General features: G+C 41.7%; 1 protein-coding gene across 5 annotated transcripts in view; it reads left to right on the plus strand.

The window, feature by feature from the left end:
• IPP (intracisternal A particle-promoted polypeptide) overlaps nt 1-19,364 on the plus strand; it is a 58,846-nt gene that overhangs the window by 30,333 nt on the left and 9,149 nt on the right. For 3 of the 5 annotated variants that reach the window (XM_055347644.2, XM_055347666.2, XM_055347674.2), the window contains exon 8: nt 1,926-2,146. In XM_055347644.2, the coding sequence (XP_055203619.2) occupies nt 1,926-2,146 (221 nt within the window). Of the gene's footprint in view, nt 1-1,925; nt 2,147-4,682; nt 8,182-8,378; nt 9,874-19,364 lie in introns of those variants that run through there. The other 2 variants (XM_055347668.2, XM_055347649.2) reach the window with 2 other exon arrangements.

The following is a 19,364-nucleotide window of genomic DNA, read 5'->3' on the forward strand; positions in this document are numbered from 1 at the left end:
ACCTGTAATCCCAGCTACTAGGGAGGCTGAGGCAGGATAATTGCTTGAACCCAGGAGGCGGAGGTTGCAGTGAGCGAGATGGTGCCACTGCATTGCAGCCTGGGTAACAGTGAGACTCTATCTCAAAAAATAGATAAAAATAAATTATTTTCATGGTCTATAGGCTTCTTTAGCGTTTTTTTTCTACAAAGTACATTGTGATGCCACTCACATAACATATAATCCTGTGACAGATTTAAAGGATTCTATGTTGCATATTAAAGTGGTATACAAACATTATTTTAATTGTCTACTATACTGTTGAGAGGTAGGTAGTAAGCTGTTTTAACTAGAACCTGATTCTCTGTGTAGGATTGGAGAGCTGATTTTTATGCACCTGTGGAGAAGGAAGCAACTTTCCCATTGTTGTATGACAGCCTAACCTGCTAAAGTTCTTTCTGCTTTGTGGTTACCTTCTCTGATTTCCATTAGCAAATTATGCGGTGCAGACTATATCTTACTGTTTAATATTATATTGTCTCCTAGTTGTTTTATATTTATTATTTTTATCATCCCATCTGAAATCATAGAGCTAGCTAGAAAGGGATCTTTGAACTTACCTATGTCAACTTCTTTAAGTTATAGATGAGGAAGCTGAAGATCAGGAAGGTTGTGAGTTATCTTTTCTCATAGCTGGTTACTGGCAAGGCTGGAACTAAAACCCAAGTTTACTATACTAATATTTAGCCCACATTTCTTTTTTTTTTTTTTGAGATGGAGTCTCGCTCTGTCGCCCAGGCTGGAGTGCAGTGGTGCAATCTTGGCTCAGTGCAAGCTCTGCCTTCCAGGTTCACACCATTCTCCTGCCTCAGCCGCCCGAGTAGCTGGGACTACAGGCGCCCACCACCACACCTGGCAAATTTTTTGTATTTTTAGTAGAGATGGGATTTCACCGTGTTAGCCAGGATGATCACAATCTCCTGACCTCGTGATCTGCCCACCTTGGCCCCCTAAAGTGCTGGGATTACAGGCGTGAGCCACCACGCCCGGCCTAGCCCACATTTCTTAAAATATAATTCTTTGTAACTCCTCACTTTAGAAGATGAAGTACAACACTAGAGATTCAAAAATAATTGTAGATTGCCAGAGTTTATAAGGAAATTTTATGTAAATTACATTATATTTTACCATAGTAATTTTTTTTTTTTTTTTTTTTTGAGAGAAGGTCTGGCTCTGTTGCCCAGGCTGGAGTGCAGTGGTGCAATTTTGGCTCACTGTAACCCCTGCCTCCCACGCTCAAGCCATCCTCCCACCTCAGTCTCCTGAGTAGCTGGGACTGCAGGCACACACCACCATGCCTGGCTAATTTTGTATTTTTTGCCCAGGTTGGTCTCAAGCTCAAGTGATCCGCCTGCCCTGTCCTCCCAAAGTGCTGGGATTGTGAACCACTACACCCAGCTGTGTACTGTAGTAATTGATTCTGATATCTTAATTTAGCCATATACTATTTAAATTTAAATTCCCTACTTTATGTCCATCTGAGCAACAGATAGGCTGTTACTAAAGAGGGCCATGTAATTCCCAGCTTAAGTGCATGACATTTTTTAGGGAAAAAAAAATCCATGTTCCTTTCCTGTTTTATCTATGGGTGGATCTGGAACCTGAGATCACCAAGCAGACAATTAGATAGAAAATCCTTAGCTGACAGATTATTTCAAGTTCTTTGAAAACTCAATGCTATTTTAAATTAATTCCACTAATTTTTTGCAACTTGCTGAATAGTGAGGTGATAAACTTGACAAAGTTGATTTTCTCTCTTAAATAATATTGTAAGCCCTAGATTAAACATAGCATCGGCATTGGAAACATAGATCACAATCATTACTTTTCATCATTATTTGTATCTCACTATCTGTAGCATCTGAGCAAAAATATTCCACTTCCAGGTTTAATTTATGTAATTGGAGGCATCAGCAATGAAGGAATAGAACTTCGTTCTTTTGAAGTCTATGATCCACTTTCTAAGCGTTGGTCTCCACTTCCTCCAATGGGAACCAGGAGAGCATATCTTGGTGTGGCTGCACTCAATGACTGCATCTATTCTATTGGAGGATGGAATGAGACCCAAGATGCTCTTCATACTGTAGAAAAATATTCCTTTGAAGAGGTAGGTTGGATGATTTCAGATATTTAGTATCCTGATATTCTTTTAATGTCTGTAAGATCTATGGTGATGCACTCTTTTTCACTCATGATATTGATCATTCGTGGATTTTTTTCCCCTTTTTTCTTTCCAAAGAAGAAACTTTTGGTGTCACTGCTTTTCTTCTATTGTCAATTTTCTGTTTTATTGATTTCTGTTCTTATTTTTCCGTTTTTCCTATTTGTTTTTGATTGAGTTTGCTCTTCTTTTTCTAGATTATTTATTTTTTAATTTTTTAAGAGACAGGGTCTTGCTCTGTTGCCCAGCTGGAGTGCACTGATATAATCATAGCTCACTGTAACATTGAACTCCTGCCCAGTTAATTAAAAAAAAAACTTTTTTTGTACTGCTGGGCGTGGTGGCCCACGCCTGTAATCCCAGCACTTTGGGAAGCCAAGATGAGAGGATAGCTTGAGCCCAGGAGTTCAAGACCAGCGTGAACAGCATAGTGAGACTGTCTATATAATAAATAACAAAATTAGTTGGGCATGGTGGTATGCACCTGTGGTTCTAGCTACTCAGGGGGATGAGGTGGGAGGATCACTTGAGCCTAGGAGGTCAAGGATGCAGTGAGCTGTGATCAAGCCATTGTGCTCCAGCCTCGGTAACAGCAAGAGACCCTCTCTCAAAAGAGTAATTTTTTTTTTTTGAAACGGAGTTTTTCTTTTGTTGCCCAAGCTGGAGTGCAGTGGCACCATCTCACCTCACCACAACCTCCGCCTCCTGGGTTCAAGCAGTTCTCCTGCCTCAACCTCTTGAGTAGCTGGGATTTCAGGCATGCGCCACCATACCTGGCTAGTTTTGTATTTTTAGTGGAGACGGGGTTTCTCTATGTTGGTCAGGCTGGTTTCGAACTCCCGACCTCAGGTGATCCGCCCGCCTCAGCCTCCCAAAGTGCTGGGATTACAGGCATGAGCCACTGCACCCAGCTGAATTTTTTTTTTTCTATGGTTAGGGTCTCGCTATGTAACCCAGACTGATCTCAAACTCCTGGTCTTAAGCGATTCTCCTGCCTTGGCATCCCAAAGCACTGGCATTACAGATCTTTCGGAGCCACTGCGCTCCCCAAATCCCAACAATCTCAGCTCTTTTTTTCTAGATTCTTAAAGTGGAAGCTTAGATGATCGATTTTAGACCTTCCTTTTTCTATAATAGAAACTGTAAATTCTCTTCAAGCACTGCTTTAATTTCATCCCACATATTTTGATATGTTGCCTTTTAATTAGTTGGCATTTATATTAAAATATTTTTTAGTCAGGTGTGGTGGCACATGCCTGTAAACCCAGCACTTTGGGAGCCCAAGGTGGGTGGTGTATATATATATAAAAATATATATATATAATATATATAAATATATATATATATAATATATATAAATATATATATATATAATATATAAATATATATATATAATATATATAAATATATATATATAATATATATAAATATATATATATAATATATATAAATATATATATATAATATATATAAATATATATATATAATATATATAAATATATATATAATATATATAAATATATATATAATATATATAAATATATATATAATATATATAAATATATATATAATATATAAATATATATATATAATATATATAAATATATATATAATATATATAAATATATATATAATATATATAAATATATATATAATATATATAAATATATATATAATATATATAAATATATATATAATATATATATATAATATATATAAATATATATATATTATATATATATAATATATATAAATATATATATAATATATATATATAATATATATAAATATATATATAATATATAAATATATATATAATATATATAAATATATATATAATATATAAATATATATATAATATATATAAAAATATATATATAATATATATATATATTTTTTTTTTCTTTTTTTTTTTGAGACAGAGTCTCTGTCACCCAGGCTGGAGTGCAGTGGTGCGATCTGGGCTCACTACAAGCTCCGCCTCCTGGGTTCACGCCATTCTCCTGCCTCAGCCTTCCAGTAGCTGGGACTGCAGACGCCCGCCACCATGCCTGGCTAATTTTTGTTGTATTTTTAGTAGAGACAGGGTTTCACCATGTTAGCCAGGATGGTCTCGATCTCCTGACCTCGTGATCCTCCTGCCTTGGCCTCCCAAAGTGCTGGGATTACAGGCATGAGCCCACCGTGCCCGGCCTTTTTTTTCTTTTTTAAATTTTTCTGGTAATTTCTTGTTTGACTAATGGGTTGTAAGAACAACGTTATTTAATTTAAAAATATGTGGGGATTTTCCAGATAAATCTTTTATTATTGACTTCTAATTTATTTCTATTATAATCAGAAAACATATTTTGTATTGCTTCTGTCTTATTAATACGTCATGTACATCTGAAAAGAATTTGTATTCTGCTGTTGTTGAATGTGGTGTTCTAATGTCCATTAAGTCAAGTTGGTTGCTTTTTTTTTTTTTTTTTTTTTTTTTAAGACGTCGTCTTGCTCAGTCACCAGGCTGCTCAGCTCACTGCAAACTTGGCCTCCCGGGTTCAAGTGATTCTCCTGCCTCAGCCTCCCGAGTAGCTGGGATTACAGGCATGCGCCACCATGCCTGGTTGATTTTTGTATTTTTTTAGTAGAGCCAGGGTTTCACCATGCTGGCCAGACTGGTCTCGAACTCATGACCTCAAGCAATCCACCCGACTCGGCCTCCCAAAGTGCTGGGATTACAGGTGTAAGCCACCACTCCTGGCCTCAAGTTGGTTTTTTAGTGTCATTCAGATCTTCCCTTGTCTGTCCTACTTGCACAATTGTTCTGTCAGTTTTTAAAAAAGGAGTGTTGGAATGTCCATCTATAATTATGGATTTGTCTGTTTCTCCTTTCATTTCTGTCAGGTTTAGCTTCACATATTTTGAAGATCCATTATTAGATACGTACCCATTGAGTTTATTATGTCTTCTTAATGAATGGATTCTTTGATTTTTATCTCTGGTAATATTCTTTATACTGAAGTCTACTTTTTTTTTTTTTTTGTGACAGAGTCTTACTCTGACCCCTAGGCTAGAGTACAGTGGCATGATCACAGCTCACTGCAACCTCTGTCTCCTGGGTTCAAGCGATTCTTGTGCCTCAACCACCCACGTAGCTGGGATTACAGGCATGTGCCACAACACCCAGCTACTTTTTGTATTTTTAGTAGAGATGGGGTTTTGCCGTGTTGGCCAGACTGGTCTCAAACTCCTGACCTCAAGTGATCTGCCCACCTTGGCCTCCCAAAGTGCTAGGATTACAGGTGTGAGCCATTGCACCCAGCCTCTAAGCTTTCTTTTCATTAGTGTTTTCATGGTATATTTTATCTTTTTCTTTCCTTCTACTTCTGTGTCTTTACAAACTGCACTTCTAGACAGCACATAGTTGTGGTCTGGTTTTTTTTGTTTTTTTTTTTTTGAGACGGAGTCTTCACTCTGTTGCCAGGCTGAAGTGCAATGGCGTGATCTTGGCTCACTACAACCTCCGCCTCCCAGGTTCAAGCAATTCCCTGCCTCAGCCTCCATAGTAGCTGGGACTACAAGCGCCCGCCACCATGCCTGGCTAATTTTGTTTTTCTTTTCTATTTTAGTAGAGATGGGGTTTCACCATGTTGGCTGGGATGGTCTCCATCTCCTGACCTCGGGATCCACCCACCTCGGCCTCCCAAAGTGCTAGGATTATAGGCGTGAGCCACTGCACCCAGCCAGTTGTGGTCTGTTTTTGTTTGTTTGTTTGTTTGTTTGTTTGTTTGTTTGTTTTGAGACGGAGTCTCGCTCTGTCACCCAGGCTAGAGTGCAGTGGTACAATGTCAGCTCACTGCAACCTCTGCCTCCTGGGTTCAAGTGATTCACCTGCCTCAGCCTCCCGAGTAGCAGGGTCTACAGGTGTGCACCACCACGCCTGGCTAATTTTTGTATTTTTGGTAGAGACAGGGTTTCACCATGTTGGCTAGGCTGGTCTTGAACTCCTGACCTCAGGTGATCCACCCGCCTCTGTCTCCCAGAGTGCTGGATTACAGGCGTGAGCCGCTGTGCTTGGCAAAAGTATATTTTTGTAAGTTCCTTACTTTCAAGTGATACAGTATGATATTGTGGATTTGATACACTAAAAATACATAATGTAAACCTGTGATATTATGAAGTACACAGCCTTCAACCCATTTCCTGGCATACAACTCCTAACATCCTGAGAATATCCAAAGTGATGCCCTTTTCTAATGTTGACTGATGGATGGAAGCCCATAGTTAGCTTCAGAATTAGGGCTGCTCACCAGAAAGACCAAGGCATGATTACAGAATTAGAACTTTCAGTCCCATCCCCTGACTTCCAGGGAGGGGAGAGGAGCTGAAGGTTAAGTGGATGCCCAATGATTTAATCAATCATGCCTATGTAATAAAGTCTCCAGAAAAACCAGCCCTGAAGTGGTGGCTCACACCTGTAATCCCAGCACTTTGGGAGGCTGAGGGAGATCAAGACCATCCTGGCCAACATGGTGAAACCCCGTCTCTACTAAAAATACAAAAATTAGCTGGGCGTGGCGGTGCGTGCCTGTAGTCCCAGCTACTTGGGAGGCTGAGGCAGGAGAATTGCTTGAACCCGGGAGGTGGAGGTTGCAGTGAGCCTAGATCGCAACATTTCACTCCAGCCTGGTGACAGAGCAAGACTCCGTCTAAAAAACAAAAACAAAAACAAAACAAAAAAACCCAAAAGGACTGAGTTCGGAGAACTTCCTGATAGTTGAACACCTGGCGGTTCTTAGAGGGTGGCATAAACAGAGAGGGCATAGAAGTACCATGCCATACCCCCATACCTCCCCATATGCATCTCTTCATCTGTATCATTTGAAATATCCCTTATAATAACCTGATAAACATAAGTAAGTGTTTCCCTGAGTTCTGTGAGCCACTCTAGCAAATTAACAGCCTCCAAAGAGGGTGTTGTGAGAACCCCAACTTGGAGCCAGTTGGTCAGAAGTTCCAGAGGCTTGGACTTGGAATAGTGCCTGAAGGAGGGGGCAGTCTTGGGGACTGAGCCCTCAACCTGTGGGGTCTGAGGCTATCTCCAGGTAAACAGTATAAGAATTTAATTGAATTAGAGGACACGTAGCTGGTATCTGCTGCTTAATGTGTAGGGGAAAACCCACACACATTTAGTCACAGAAGTTTTCTGTGTTGATGATTGTTGTGATGTGAGATCAGAGTAGAAAACATGTTGAGTATGTTTTTTCCACCCACAAAACTCTAAAGCAATCACCAAGAAAAAAGGTGAAGAAATGTAGCTAACTAGACAATAAAAGAGATAAAATGGAATACTAAAAAAATCAACATAAAGACGAAAAGAGGAAAAAAGAATCAAAGAATGGATTTCATAAACAGAAAACAAATGGCAAGGCCAGGCATGGTGTCTCACACCTATAATCCCAGCACTTTGGGAGGCCAGGGTGGGGGGAATCACTCAAGGTCAGGAGTTCTAGACCGGCCTGACCAACATGGTGAAACCTCAGCTTTACAAAAAATACAAAAATTAGGAGGGATGGTGGCAGGAACCTGTAATCTCAGCTACTCAGGAGGCTGAGTCAGGAGAATCACTTGAACCTGGGAGGCAGAGGTTGCAGCGAGACGAGATCAAGCCACTGCACCGCCAGCCTGAGCAACAGACCAAGGCTGTCTCAAGAAAAAGAACAAGAACAAACAAACAGCAAAATAGGAGTCTACAAACTGACCATATTTGTAATTACATAGAATATAAATAGTATAAACTCTAAAAGCCATTTAAAGTCAGCGATTGTCAAACTGAATTAAAAAATAGACCACAGGGCCAGGCGCGGTGGCTCACGCCTGTAATCCCAGCACTTTGGGAGGCCGAGGCAGGCGGATCATGAGGTCAGGAGATCGAGACCACCCTGGCTAACACGGTGAAACCCTGTCTCTACTAAAAATACAAAAAATTAGCTGGGCATGGTGGCGGGTGCCTGTAGTCCCAGCTACACGGGAGGCTGAGGCAGGAGAATGGCATGAACCCGGGAGGCAGAGCTTGCAGTGAGCTGAGATCGCACCACTGCACTCCATCTCAAAACAAACAAACAAACAAAAAAACAGACCACAACTGGCTGGGTGCGGTGGCTCACGCCTGTAATCCCTTTTTTTTTTTTTTTAGATGGAGTCTTGCTGTCTTTCGCCAGGCTAGACTGCAGTAGCGTGATCTCGGCTCACTGCAACCTCCGCCTCCCAGGTTCAAGCAATTCTCCTGTTTTAGCCTCCCGAGTAGCTGGGACAACAGGCGCATGCCACCATGCCCAGCTAATTTTTTTGTATTTTTAGTAGAGATGGGGTTCCATCATGATCTCCTGACCTCGTGATCTGCCCTCCTCAGCCTCCCAAAGTGCTGGGATTACAGGCGTGAGCCACCGCGCCCAGCTGAGAATGTCTTTTATAATTACCCATGTTTACTATTTCTAGTTCTATTAACTCTTGTGTAGAATTGCATTTCTATCTCACATCATGTTTTCTTAGCTCAAAGAGCTTCTCTCTCTTTTTTTTTTTTTTTAGACGGAGTCTTGCTCTCTTTCGCCAGGCTAGAGTGCAGTAGCGTGATCTCGGCTCACTGCAACCTCCGCCTCCCGGGTTCAAGCAATTCTCCTGTCTTAGCCTCCCGAGTAGCTGGGACAACAGGCGCATGCCACCATGCCCAGCTAATTTTTTTGTATTTTTAGTAGAGATGGGGTTCCATCATGATCTCCTGACCTCGTGATCTGCCCTCCTCAGCCTCCCAAAGTGCTGGGATTACAGGCGTGAGCCACCGCACCCAGCTGAGAATGTCTTTTATAATTACCCATATGTTTACTATTTCTAGTTCTATTAACTCTTTTGTGTAGAATTGCATTTCTATCTCACATCATGTTTTCTTAGCTCAAAGAGCTTCTCTTTTTTTTTTTTTTTTTTTGAGATGGAGTCTCTCTCTGTCGCCCAGGCTGGAGTGCAGTGGCACGATCTCGGCTCAGTGCAAGTTCTGCTTCCCGGGTTCACACCATTCTCCTGCCTCAGCCTCCCGAGTAGCTGGGACTACAGGCACATGCCGCCATGCCTGGCTAATTTTTTGTATTTTTAGTAGAGACGGGGTTTCACCGTGTTAGCCAGGATGGTCTCGAGCTCCTGACCTCGTGATCTGCCTGTCTTGGCCTCCCAAAGGGCTGGGATTACAATTGTGAGCCACCACACCCAGCCAAAGAGCTTCTCTTAATATTTCTTCCAGTGCAGGTCTGGTGGTGATGGTGATGAACTTCTCTTAGCTTTCATTTTCTGAAACTGTCTTTTTTTTCTCCTTTTTTTTTTGAGATGGAGTCTTGCTCTGTTGCCCAGGCTGGAGTGCAGCGGCACGAGCTCTGATCACTACAACCTCTGCCTCTCGGGTTCAAGCAGTTCTCCTGCCTCAGCCTCCCAAGTAGCTGAGATTACAGGTACCCACCACCACGCCCAGCTAATTTTTGTATTGTTTTAGTAGAGACAGGGTTTTGCCATGTTGGCCAGGCTGGTCTCAAACTACTGACTTCAGGTGATCTACCTGCCTTGGCCTCCCAAAGTGCTGGGATTACAGGCGTGAGCCACCGCGCTCAGACTCTCCTTCATTTTTGAAAGATAGTTTGCTGGGTATAGAATGTTAGGTTGCTTTTTTTTTTTTTTTTTTTTTTGTTTGGAGGTGAGTTTCACTCTCATCACCCAGGCTGGAGTGCAGTGGTGCGATTTTGGCTCACTGCAATGTCTGCCTCCCAGGTTCAAGTGATTGTCCTGCCTTAGCCTCCTGAGTAGCTGGTATTACAGGTGTGTGCCACCACACTTGGTTAATTTTTGTATTATTCCTAAAGACGGGGTTTCACCATGTTGGCCAGGCTGGTTGGTCTTGAACTCCTGGCCTCAGGTAATCCACCTGCCTTGGCCTCCCAAAGTGCTGGGATTACAGATGTGAGCCACCGCGCCTGGCCCTAGGTTGCTTTTTTTTATCTTTAATCACCCTGGGCTGGGCGCAGTGGCTCACGCCTGTTACTCCAGCACTTTGGGAGGCTGAGGCGGGCAGATCACGAGGTCAGGAGATTGAGAGCATCCTGGCTAACACAGTGAAACCCTGTCTCTGCTAAAAGTACAAAAAATGAGCTGGGCGTGGTGGCTGGTGTCTGTAGTCCTAGCCACTTGGGAGGCTGAGGCAGGAGAATGGCGTGAACCTGGGAGGTGGAGCTTGTAGTGAGCCGTGATCGTGCCACTGCACTCCAGCCTGGGCGACAGAGTGAGACTCCATCTCAAAAAAAAAAAAAGTAAAAATAAAATAAAATAATCACCCTGAAGATGTTTTTTAATTTCCTCTTAGATTTTTTTATGACAAGTAGTCAGTAGTAATTTTTGTCTTTGTTCCTCCATATGTAACGTGTTTTTTCTTCCGCAGCTTTTAAGATTTTCTCTTCATCATGGGTCTTCAGTAATTTGATTATGATGTGCCTTGTTATTTTTGTTTAACCTTTTTGGAATTCATTGAACTTCTTGAATCTGTGGGATTATAGCTTTAATCAAGTTGGAATGTTTTCTGCCATATTTTTTCAAATATTCTCTTGTCTTTCTGGGATTCCAATTATATATATATATGTAAGACCACCCAATATTGTCCCACAGCCATTGAGGCTCTGCTAAGTTTTTCCCACTCTTTTTTCTCTCTATGCTTCAGTTTGTCTAGTTTGTTTTGCTCTGTCTTCAAGTTTATTAATCCTTTAGAGTATCCAAACTTCTAGTTCACAGTGTCCAATCCCATCTATGGAATTTTTCATTTTAGATATTGTATTTTTTAGCTCTAGAAGATCTGTTTTCTTATGTCTTCTGTTTCTCTCCTCATCATGTTCATATTTTCCTTTAGCTCCCCAAACAATTAATAATATTAGTTTTAAAGTCATGTCTTTTTTTTTTTTTTTTTGATACGGAGTCTTGCTCTGTCACCCAGGCTGGAGTGCAGTGGCACGATCTTGGCTCACTGCAAGCTCCGCCTCCCAGGTTCACGCCATTCTCCTGCCTCAACCTCCCAAGTAGCTGGGACTACAGGTGCCCACCACCACGCCTGGCTAATTTTTTGTATTTTTAGTAGGGATGGGGTTTCACCGTGTTAGCCAGGATGGTCTCGATCTCCTGACCTCGTGATCCACCCGCCTCGGCCTCCAAAAGTGCTGGGATTACAGGCGTAAGCCACTGTGCCCAGCCTAAAGTCTTTTCTAATTTCATCATCTCTGTCATGTTTGGATATGTATCTGTTGACTTGTAAAATTTTAGAGACAAGGTTTTGCTGTGTTGCTCAGGGTGGCATCAAACTCCTAAGCTCAAGTGGTCTTTCTGCTTCAGCCTCCTGAGTAACTAGTACTACAGACATGCACTATGGTGCCTTGTTGACTTTTTAAATTCCTGGTTTGAGTAACATTTTTTCTGGCTTCTCCACATTTCTATTAACTTTTGATTAGATGGTAGACATTGTAAATATTATGCTGCTGAGTATTTGGATTTTGTTTTCTTCTTTTAAGTGTTGAATTTCTTTTTGTTAAATAATTCAATTATTTGCAAATCAGACTGATATTTTTGAGACTTAAAAAAATTATTTAGGCTGGGTGCAGTGGCTCACACCTATAATCCCAGCACTTTGGGAGGCCAAGATGGGTGGATCACTGAGGTAAGGAGTTCGAGATCAGCCTGGCCAACATGGTGAAACCCTGTCTCTACTAATAAAATACAAAATTAGCTGGGCAGGTTGGTGCATGCCTGTAATCCCAGCTACTTGGGGGGCTGAGGGAGGAGAATCGTTTCAACCTGGAAGGCAGAGGTTGCAGTGAGCTGGGATCATGCAATTGCACTCCAGCCTGGGCAACAAGAGTGAAACTCCGTCCTGGAAAAAAAAAATTATTAAAAATTTTTTTTCAGAGATGAGATCTTGCTGTATTGTCCAGGCTAGACGCAAACTCCCGGACTTAAGTAATCCTCCCAATTTAGCCTTCCAAGTAAGCTGGGACTACAGATACATGCCACGGTACCCAGCTTGAGACTTGTTTTAAGGCTTTGTAGGGAAGGTCTAGAGTAGCCCTTCCTTTAGATCTAGTTTATCCCTATTACTAAAGCATGACTCTTTTTGGGTCTCTGCTGATTGCCCCAGGTGTTCAACAAATTATCTTCACTTTGGTTGGTCAGAACTCAAATATCTCATAGCCTTGTGTGAGCTCTAGGAATTGCTCAGCTTACAACTCCTCCCATTAGTTGTCCTTTGCCTGTACCCACGGAATCTCACCTTAGCATGCATAGATTAGTAGTATTCAGTCAAAGACTGAAGGGGACCTCTATACTGTACCAAACTCTGATCTCTGTCTCCTGTATCAGCTGACTATCATGCACTGCTTGAGATCCCCTTCTGTGTACCTGTTTTCAAAAAGCCCCTCCAGGCATAAAGTCTAGCTGGCTGTGTTTACTTTGTTTCATTTTCTCAGGGATTACAGTTTTACATTGCCCGTTATCTAATGTCTGAGAGGTTTTTTGTTTGTTTGTTTGTTTGTTGAGACGATGTCTCACTCTGTCTCCCAGGCTGGAGTGCAGTGGGGCAGTCTTGGCTCACTGCAGCCTCCACTTCCTGGATTCGAGCGATTCTTGTGCCTCAGCCTCCCAGGTAGCTGAGATTACAGGTGCGCACCACCACACCCAGCTAATTTTTGTATTTTTAGTAGAGACAGGGTTTTGCCATGTTGGCCAGCTGGTCTCAAACTCCTGACCTCAAGTGATCTGCCCACCTCAGCCTCCCAAAGTGCTGGGATTACAGGCGTGAGCCATCACCGCAGCTGGCCTAATGCCTAAAAGTTTTGTTTCATGTTTTATCTAGTTTTCTAGGTCTTTAGGGTCAGAGGGCAAGTTTGGTAACAATTGATCTATTATGTCTGGAAATGGAAATCCCTCCTGTGTCCTTTTGATACATTACTGTCATTCATTCAGCATTTCTTTATTTTCTGGCAGAAATATTTTCAGTTTATCTTATACTTTTTCTGCTTTAGCCCTGGAATCAGCCATTTCTTCAAGAAGCCTTATTTCCTTTTGGTGAAGGACAGTATTTAGAAACCAAGATGTACACACTTAGAGTACTAAATGCTACTTGGATGTTGCTGCTTCTAGCTGTAGCAGGGCAGGAGAGCCCCAAATTGGGCTTAGCCCAGGAATGTTCTTGGCCTTGCTCAGGATGGAATTTAAGAGCAAGCTGGTGGTAGAAGAAAACAACCTTATTGAGGTGGCAGTGTTACAGCTCTGTAACTACTTCTGCAGAGCGGGGCTACTCCATAGACAGTGTGTTGAGAGTAGCAGCTCAGAGGCAGTTCTGCAGTCATTTATACCTACTTTTAATTATGTGCAAATTAAGTGGTGGGTTATTCAGAATTTTCTAGAAAAAGGGTGGTACTTCTGGGTTGTTGCCATGGAAAGGACAGTAACTTCTGGGTGTTGCCACTGGCAATGGTAAACTGACGGCACTGGTGGGTGTGTCTTACAGAGAGTTGCTTTCGCCTCTTCCCTGTTTCAGCTAGTCTTCAATCTTGTCTGGAGTTGATTCACCACCTTCTACCTCATAGCCACCCTCAGTAAACAGAGCTAGGAAATGTATGTATGTAAACAGGTTTTCACACACATATTCATCTGTAAATATTTCTATATCTATTTGTGCAGTTATATTGTAAAACCATGAATTCATAATGATAGCTCCAATTCTAGTACACCAGGTTTTTTCAGACCTTCTCCCTTTCCATGTTGTAAATACCTTTTCTGTCAGTTAAAGACTTTGCCTCCGCCGGGCGCGGTGTCTCACGCCGGTAATCCCAGCACTTGGGGAGGCCGAGGCGGGTGGATTGCTAGGTCAGGAGTTCAAGACCAGCTTGGCCAACATGGTGAAACCCCGTCTCTACTAAAATTACAAAAGTTAGCTGGGCGTGGTGGCAGGCGCCTATAATCCCAGCTACTCTGGAGGCTGAAGCAGGAGAATCGCTTGAACCCAGGAAGCCGAGGCTGCAGTGAGCCAAGATCACGCCACTGCACTCCAGCCTGCGTGACAGAGCGAGGCTCCGTCTCAAAAAAAAAAAAAAAAAGACTTTGCTTCCATTATCGTCAATATTTCATTCAATTTACTTATTTGCTAAATGAAGCCAATTTTCTTACCATACCAGCTGTCTTCTCCACCTAACATCTCCAGTGACCCATCCAGTCACTGCCTAGGTGAATTCCCCAGTGTTCCCTCATTCCCTCAGTTCCTGGGTTGACACAATTATGCTTATAGTAAGAGGAGAGAAGAGAAAGGTAGGAGACAGGAGGTTGCATCTTCATTGAGTCACTGTTCTGTCATGTATTTGTTCATTAGCTCATTTATTCATTCACAAATACAGACTTCTTAGTATGTAAGTATGGATCAGACACCATGCCAGGCAGAAACAAGAACAAACTCAACATATACAGCCACTGCTCTCAAGGAGGCTACATTGCAGTGAGGAATACGAGAAATAAATAGTCAGTTATGTTACAATGTGTTAAGTGCTGGGAAAGTGAAGTACAAAGTGTGTTATGCCCTAGACTTACAGGTTAGGCCAGCTTTTTCCGAATTAATTTCCATGGAATACTAATTTTTTGCACTGTTAATAGGAATTGAGTAACTTGAGTTTCCCTGGTCAACTATATTCAGGGAAATCTGGGTTAAACCAGGTTAAATTAGTTTCTTTACCACAGGACTTCTTTACAGAATTTAGTACAATAATGTACTTTATGAATCTTTGTGTCAAGTCTCTCAAATTCACTTGAACATAACCACCCTTGCTTTGTTCTGTGGATATTTGCAGAATATCTTGTGGAAGTGTTTCAGGGAACATATTTTGAGAAATAAGGTTTAGTCTTATTTGAATTTTATGGTTTTTAATGTCACTTATGGTTAGTAAAACCTTCAGAACTTTTGGCCAGGTGCAGTGGCTCACACCTGTAATCCCAGCACTTTGGGAGGCTGAAGCTGGTGGATCACTTGAGGTCAGGAGTTCGAGACCGGCCTGGGCAACATGATGAAAGCCCGTCTTTACTGAAAATACAAAAATTAGCTGGGCATGGGGGTGGCCTATAATCCCAGCTACTTTGGGAGGCTGATTCAGAAGAATTACTTGAACCTGAGAGGCAGAGGTTGCAATGAGTTGAGATTACCCAACCGTACTCCAGCCTGGGCGAGACTCCATCTCAAAAAAAAAAAAAAATGTTAAGTTTTTTTTTCTACTTTTTTTTTTTTTTTAAGTAGGAGGGTTTTAACAGCTTTATTGAAATATAATTCACTGACCAAACATTTTGGTTGTTTCTACTTTTTGGCTATTACAAACAATGCTACTATGAAGTTTTATGTACAAGTTTTTGTGTAGACATGTGTTTTCATTTCTCTTGGGCATATACCTAGGAGTAGAGTTGCTGGGTCACATAGTAACTGTGTTTAACCTTTTTGTTTGTTTGTTTGTTTTTTGTTTCCTTTTTGAGATGGAGTTTCGCTCTTGTTGCCCAGGCTGGACTGCAATGGTGATCTTGGCTCACTGCAACCTCCGCCTCCAGGGTTCAAATGATTATCCTTCCTCAGCCTCCCTAGTAGCTAGGATTACAGACGTGTGCCACCATGCCCGGCTAATTTTTTGTTTTTAGTAGAAATGGGGTTTCACCATGTTGACCAGGCTGATCTCGAACTCCTGATCTCAGGTGATCTTCGGGCTTCCCAAAGTGCCGGGATTACAGGTGTGAGCCACTGCACCCATCTGTGTTTAACCTTTTTAGGGAATCCCAGACTGTTTCCTAAAGTATCTACACCATTTTACATAACCACCATCAGTGTCTGAGGGTTCCAGTTTCTCCACATCCAATGCTTGTTATTATTTAGTTTTTCTTTTATAGCTGTTCTAGTAGGTATAAATGGGTATCTCATTGTGATTTTGATTTGCATTTCCCTGATAAGCATCTTTTCATTTGTTTTTTGGTCATCTGTTTATCTTCTTTGAAGAAACATCTATTCAATTTATCTGTTTTAAAATTGGATTGTCTTTTTATTATTGAGTTGTAAGAGTTCTGCTGGGCGCGGTGGCTCACGCCTATAATCCCAGCACTTTGGGAGGCTGAGGCAGGCAGATCACGAGGTCAGATCGAGACCATCCTGGCTAACATGGTGAAACCCCTTCTCTACTAAAAATACAAAAAGAATTAGCCAGTCGCGGTGGCGGGCGCCTGTAGTCCCAGCTACTCGGGAGGCTGAGGCAGGAGAATAGCATGAACCCAGGAGGCGGAGCTTGCAGTGAGCCGAGATCGCGCCACTGCACTCCAGCCTGGGCAACAGAGCGAGACTCCTTCTCAAAAAAAAAAGAAGAGTTCTTTTTATAATCTAGGTGCAAGTCCTTTGTCAAATATATAATTTACAATTTTTTCTCCCATTATATGTGTTGTTTTTTTTTTTTTGTTTGTTTGTTTTTTTTTTGAGAGGGAGTCTTGCTCTGTCGCCCAGGCTGGAGTGCAGTGGCTTTGGCTCACTGCAAGCTCCGCCCCCTGGGTTCACGCCGTTCTCCTGCCTCAGCCTCCCGAGTAGCTGGGACTACAGGCGCCCGCCATCACGCCATTTTTTTTTTTTTTTTTTTTTTTTTTTAGTAGAGACGGGGTTTCACCGTGTTAGTCAGGATGGTCTTGATCTCCTGACCTTGTTCCTTGTTCCACCTACCTCAGCCTCCCAAAGTGCTGGGATTACAGGCGTGAGCCACCGCGCCTGGCCCCATTATGTGTGTTTTCTTCACTTTCTTGTTGGTATTCAAGCATAACGTTTAAATTTTGATGTCCAATTTGTTTTGTTCTTTTGTTATTTGTGCGTTTGTTATAACTAAGAAAGCATTGGTTAATCCAAGGTCATAAGGATTTACAACTATGCTTATTTCTAAGAGTTTTATAGTTTTAATTTTTGTATTTAGGTCTTTGATACATTTTGATTTAATTTTATATGTGATGTGAGGAAGAGACCCACCCTCATTCTTTTGTATTTGGGTATCCAGTTGTTCCAGCATCACTGATTAAAAACACTGTTCTTTCCCCCATTGAATTATCTTGGCACCTTTGTTGAAAATAAGTTGACCATAGATGTGAGGGTTTATTTTTGAGCTTTCTATTCTGTTCATTTATCTGTATGTCTCTCTATCCTTTTGCCAGTACCAGACTCTCTTATTACAGCATTGTAGTAAGTTTTGAAATCAGAGAGTGTGAGTCCTTCAAGAAATTTGATCTTTTAAAAATTTGTTTGGCTCTCCTGGGCAACTTGAATTTCATACGCATTTCAGGATCAGCTTGTCAGTTCCTGCAGAGAAGCCAATTGGGTTTTTGACAGAGATTCCATTGAATTTGAGATCCATTTGGAGAGTATCACCACCTTAACAGTATTAAGTCTTTTGATTCATCAGAGGATGTCTTTCCTTTTAGTTAGGGCTTCAGATTGTTTCAACAATGTTTTATAATTTTCAGTTTCTTGTACTTTTTTGGTTAAAATTTATTCAGAAGTATTTTATTCCTTTTTTTTTTTTTTTTTTTTTTTTTGAGACGGAGTTTCGCTCTGTCGCCCAGGCTGGAGTGCAGTGGTGCGATCTCGACTCACTGCAAGCTCTGCCTCCCGGGTTCACGCCATTCTCCTGCCTCAGCCTCCTGCGTAGCTGGGACTACAGGCGCGCGCCACCATGCCTGGCTAATTTTTTGTATTTTTAGTAGAGACGGGGTTTCACCGTGTTAGCCAGGATGGTCTCCATCTCCTGACCTCGTGATCCACCCGTCTCGGCCTCCCAAAGTGCTGGGATTACAGGCGTGAGCCACCTTCCCGGCAGGTATTTTATTCCTTTTAATGCTGTTATAAATTGTTTTATTAATTTCATGTTCAGATTGTTCATTGCTCGTGTGTAGAAATACAATTTATCCTGCGACCTTGCTGCACTCATAGTATAATAGTTTTTTTTGGTGGATTCCTTAGGATTTTCTATATACAAGATCCTATCATCTGTAAATAAAGATTGTTGGCTGAGTGCAGTGACTTAAACCTGTAATCCCAGCACTTTGGGAGGCCAAGGTGGGTAGATCACTTGAGCCCAGGAGTTCAAGACTAGCCTGGGCAACATGGTGAAAACCCTGTCTCTATAAAAAATGTGAAAATTAGCCACGTGTGGTAGTGCACGCCTGTAGTCCCAGCTCCTCAGGAGGCTGAGGTGGGAGGATCACCTGAGCCCAGGAAGGTCAAGGATGCAGTAAGTCATGATTGCACCACGGCACTCCAGCCTGGGCCACAGAGTGAGACCTTGTCGTTAAAACAAACAAACAAAAAAGATTGTTTTACTTCTTCTTAAATCTGGATTAAAACTAGATGCATTTTATTTCATTGTTTTCCCCTCATTACCCTAGCTAGAACCTCCAGTACAATGTTGAAGTGGCAAGAATGGACTTTCATGTCTTGTTGTAAAGCATAAGGATTTTGATTCTCATTTCTGACAAGTTTTAAACTTTGGTGACATTTCAAATTCCTTTCTCCATGATCCTATTTGAGTTTATCTAATATAGAAAGTGAACTTTTTGAGGGCACTTTCTGTTGCTAATTTTTCTATATGGCTTTGAAATGAATAGATTTTAGTTTCAAATTAAGTCTTATCAATAATTGTTACTGGTCGGGTGCAGTGGCTCATGCCTGTAATCACAGCACTTTGGGAGGCTGAGGTGGGTGGATCACCTGAGATCAGGAGTTCAAGACCAGCCTGGCCAACATGGTAAAACCCTGTCTCTACTAAAAATACAAAAATTAGCTGGGAGTGGTGGTGCACACCTGTAATCCTAGCTACTTGGGAGGCTGAAGCAGGAGAATTGCCCCAACCCAGGAGGCAGAGGTTGCAGTGAGCCAAGATCACGTCACTGCACTCCAGCCTGGGCGACAGAGTGAGACTCCATCTCAAATGATAATAATAATAACAACAACAACAACGACAATGTGTTACCTTGTTTTTTATGCATATGAAATTTTATTGTTATTGACTACCTGCTAACAATTTGTGTTACAAATCCAGAAAAGATAGTGTAAAACTTGTTA

This window comes from Gorilla gorilla, chromosome 1 (genome assembly GCF_029281585.2).
Source record: "Gorilla gorilla gorilla isolate KB3781 chromosome 1, NHGRI_mGorGor1-v2.1_pri, whole genome shotgun sequence".
Taxonomy (NCBI): domain Eukaryota; kingdom Metazoa; phylum Chordata; class Mammalia; order Primates; family Hominidae; genus Gorilla; species Gorilla gorilla.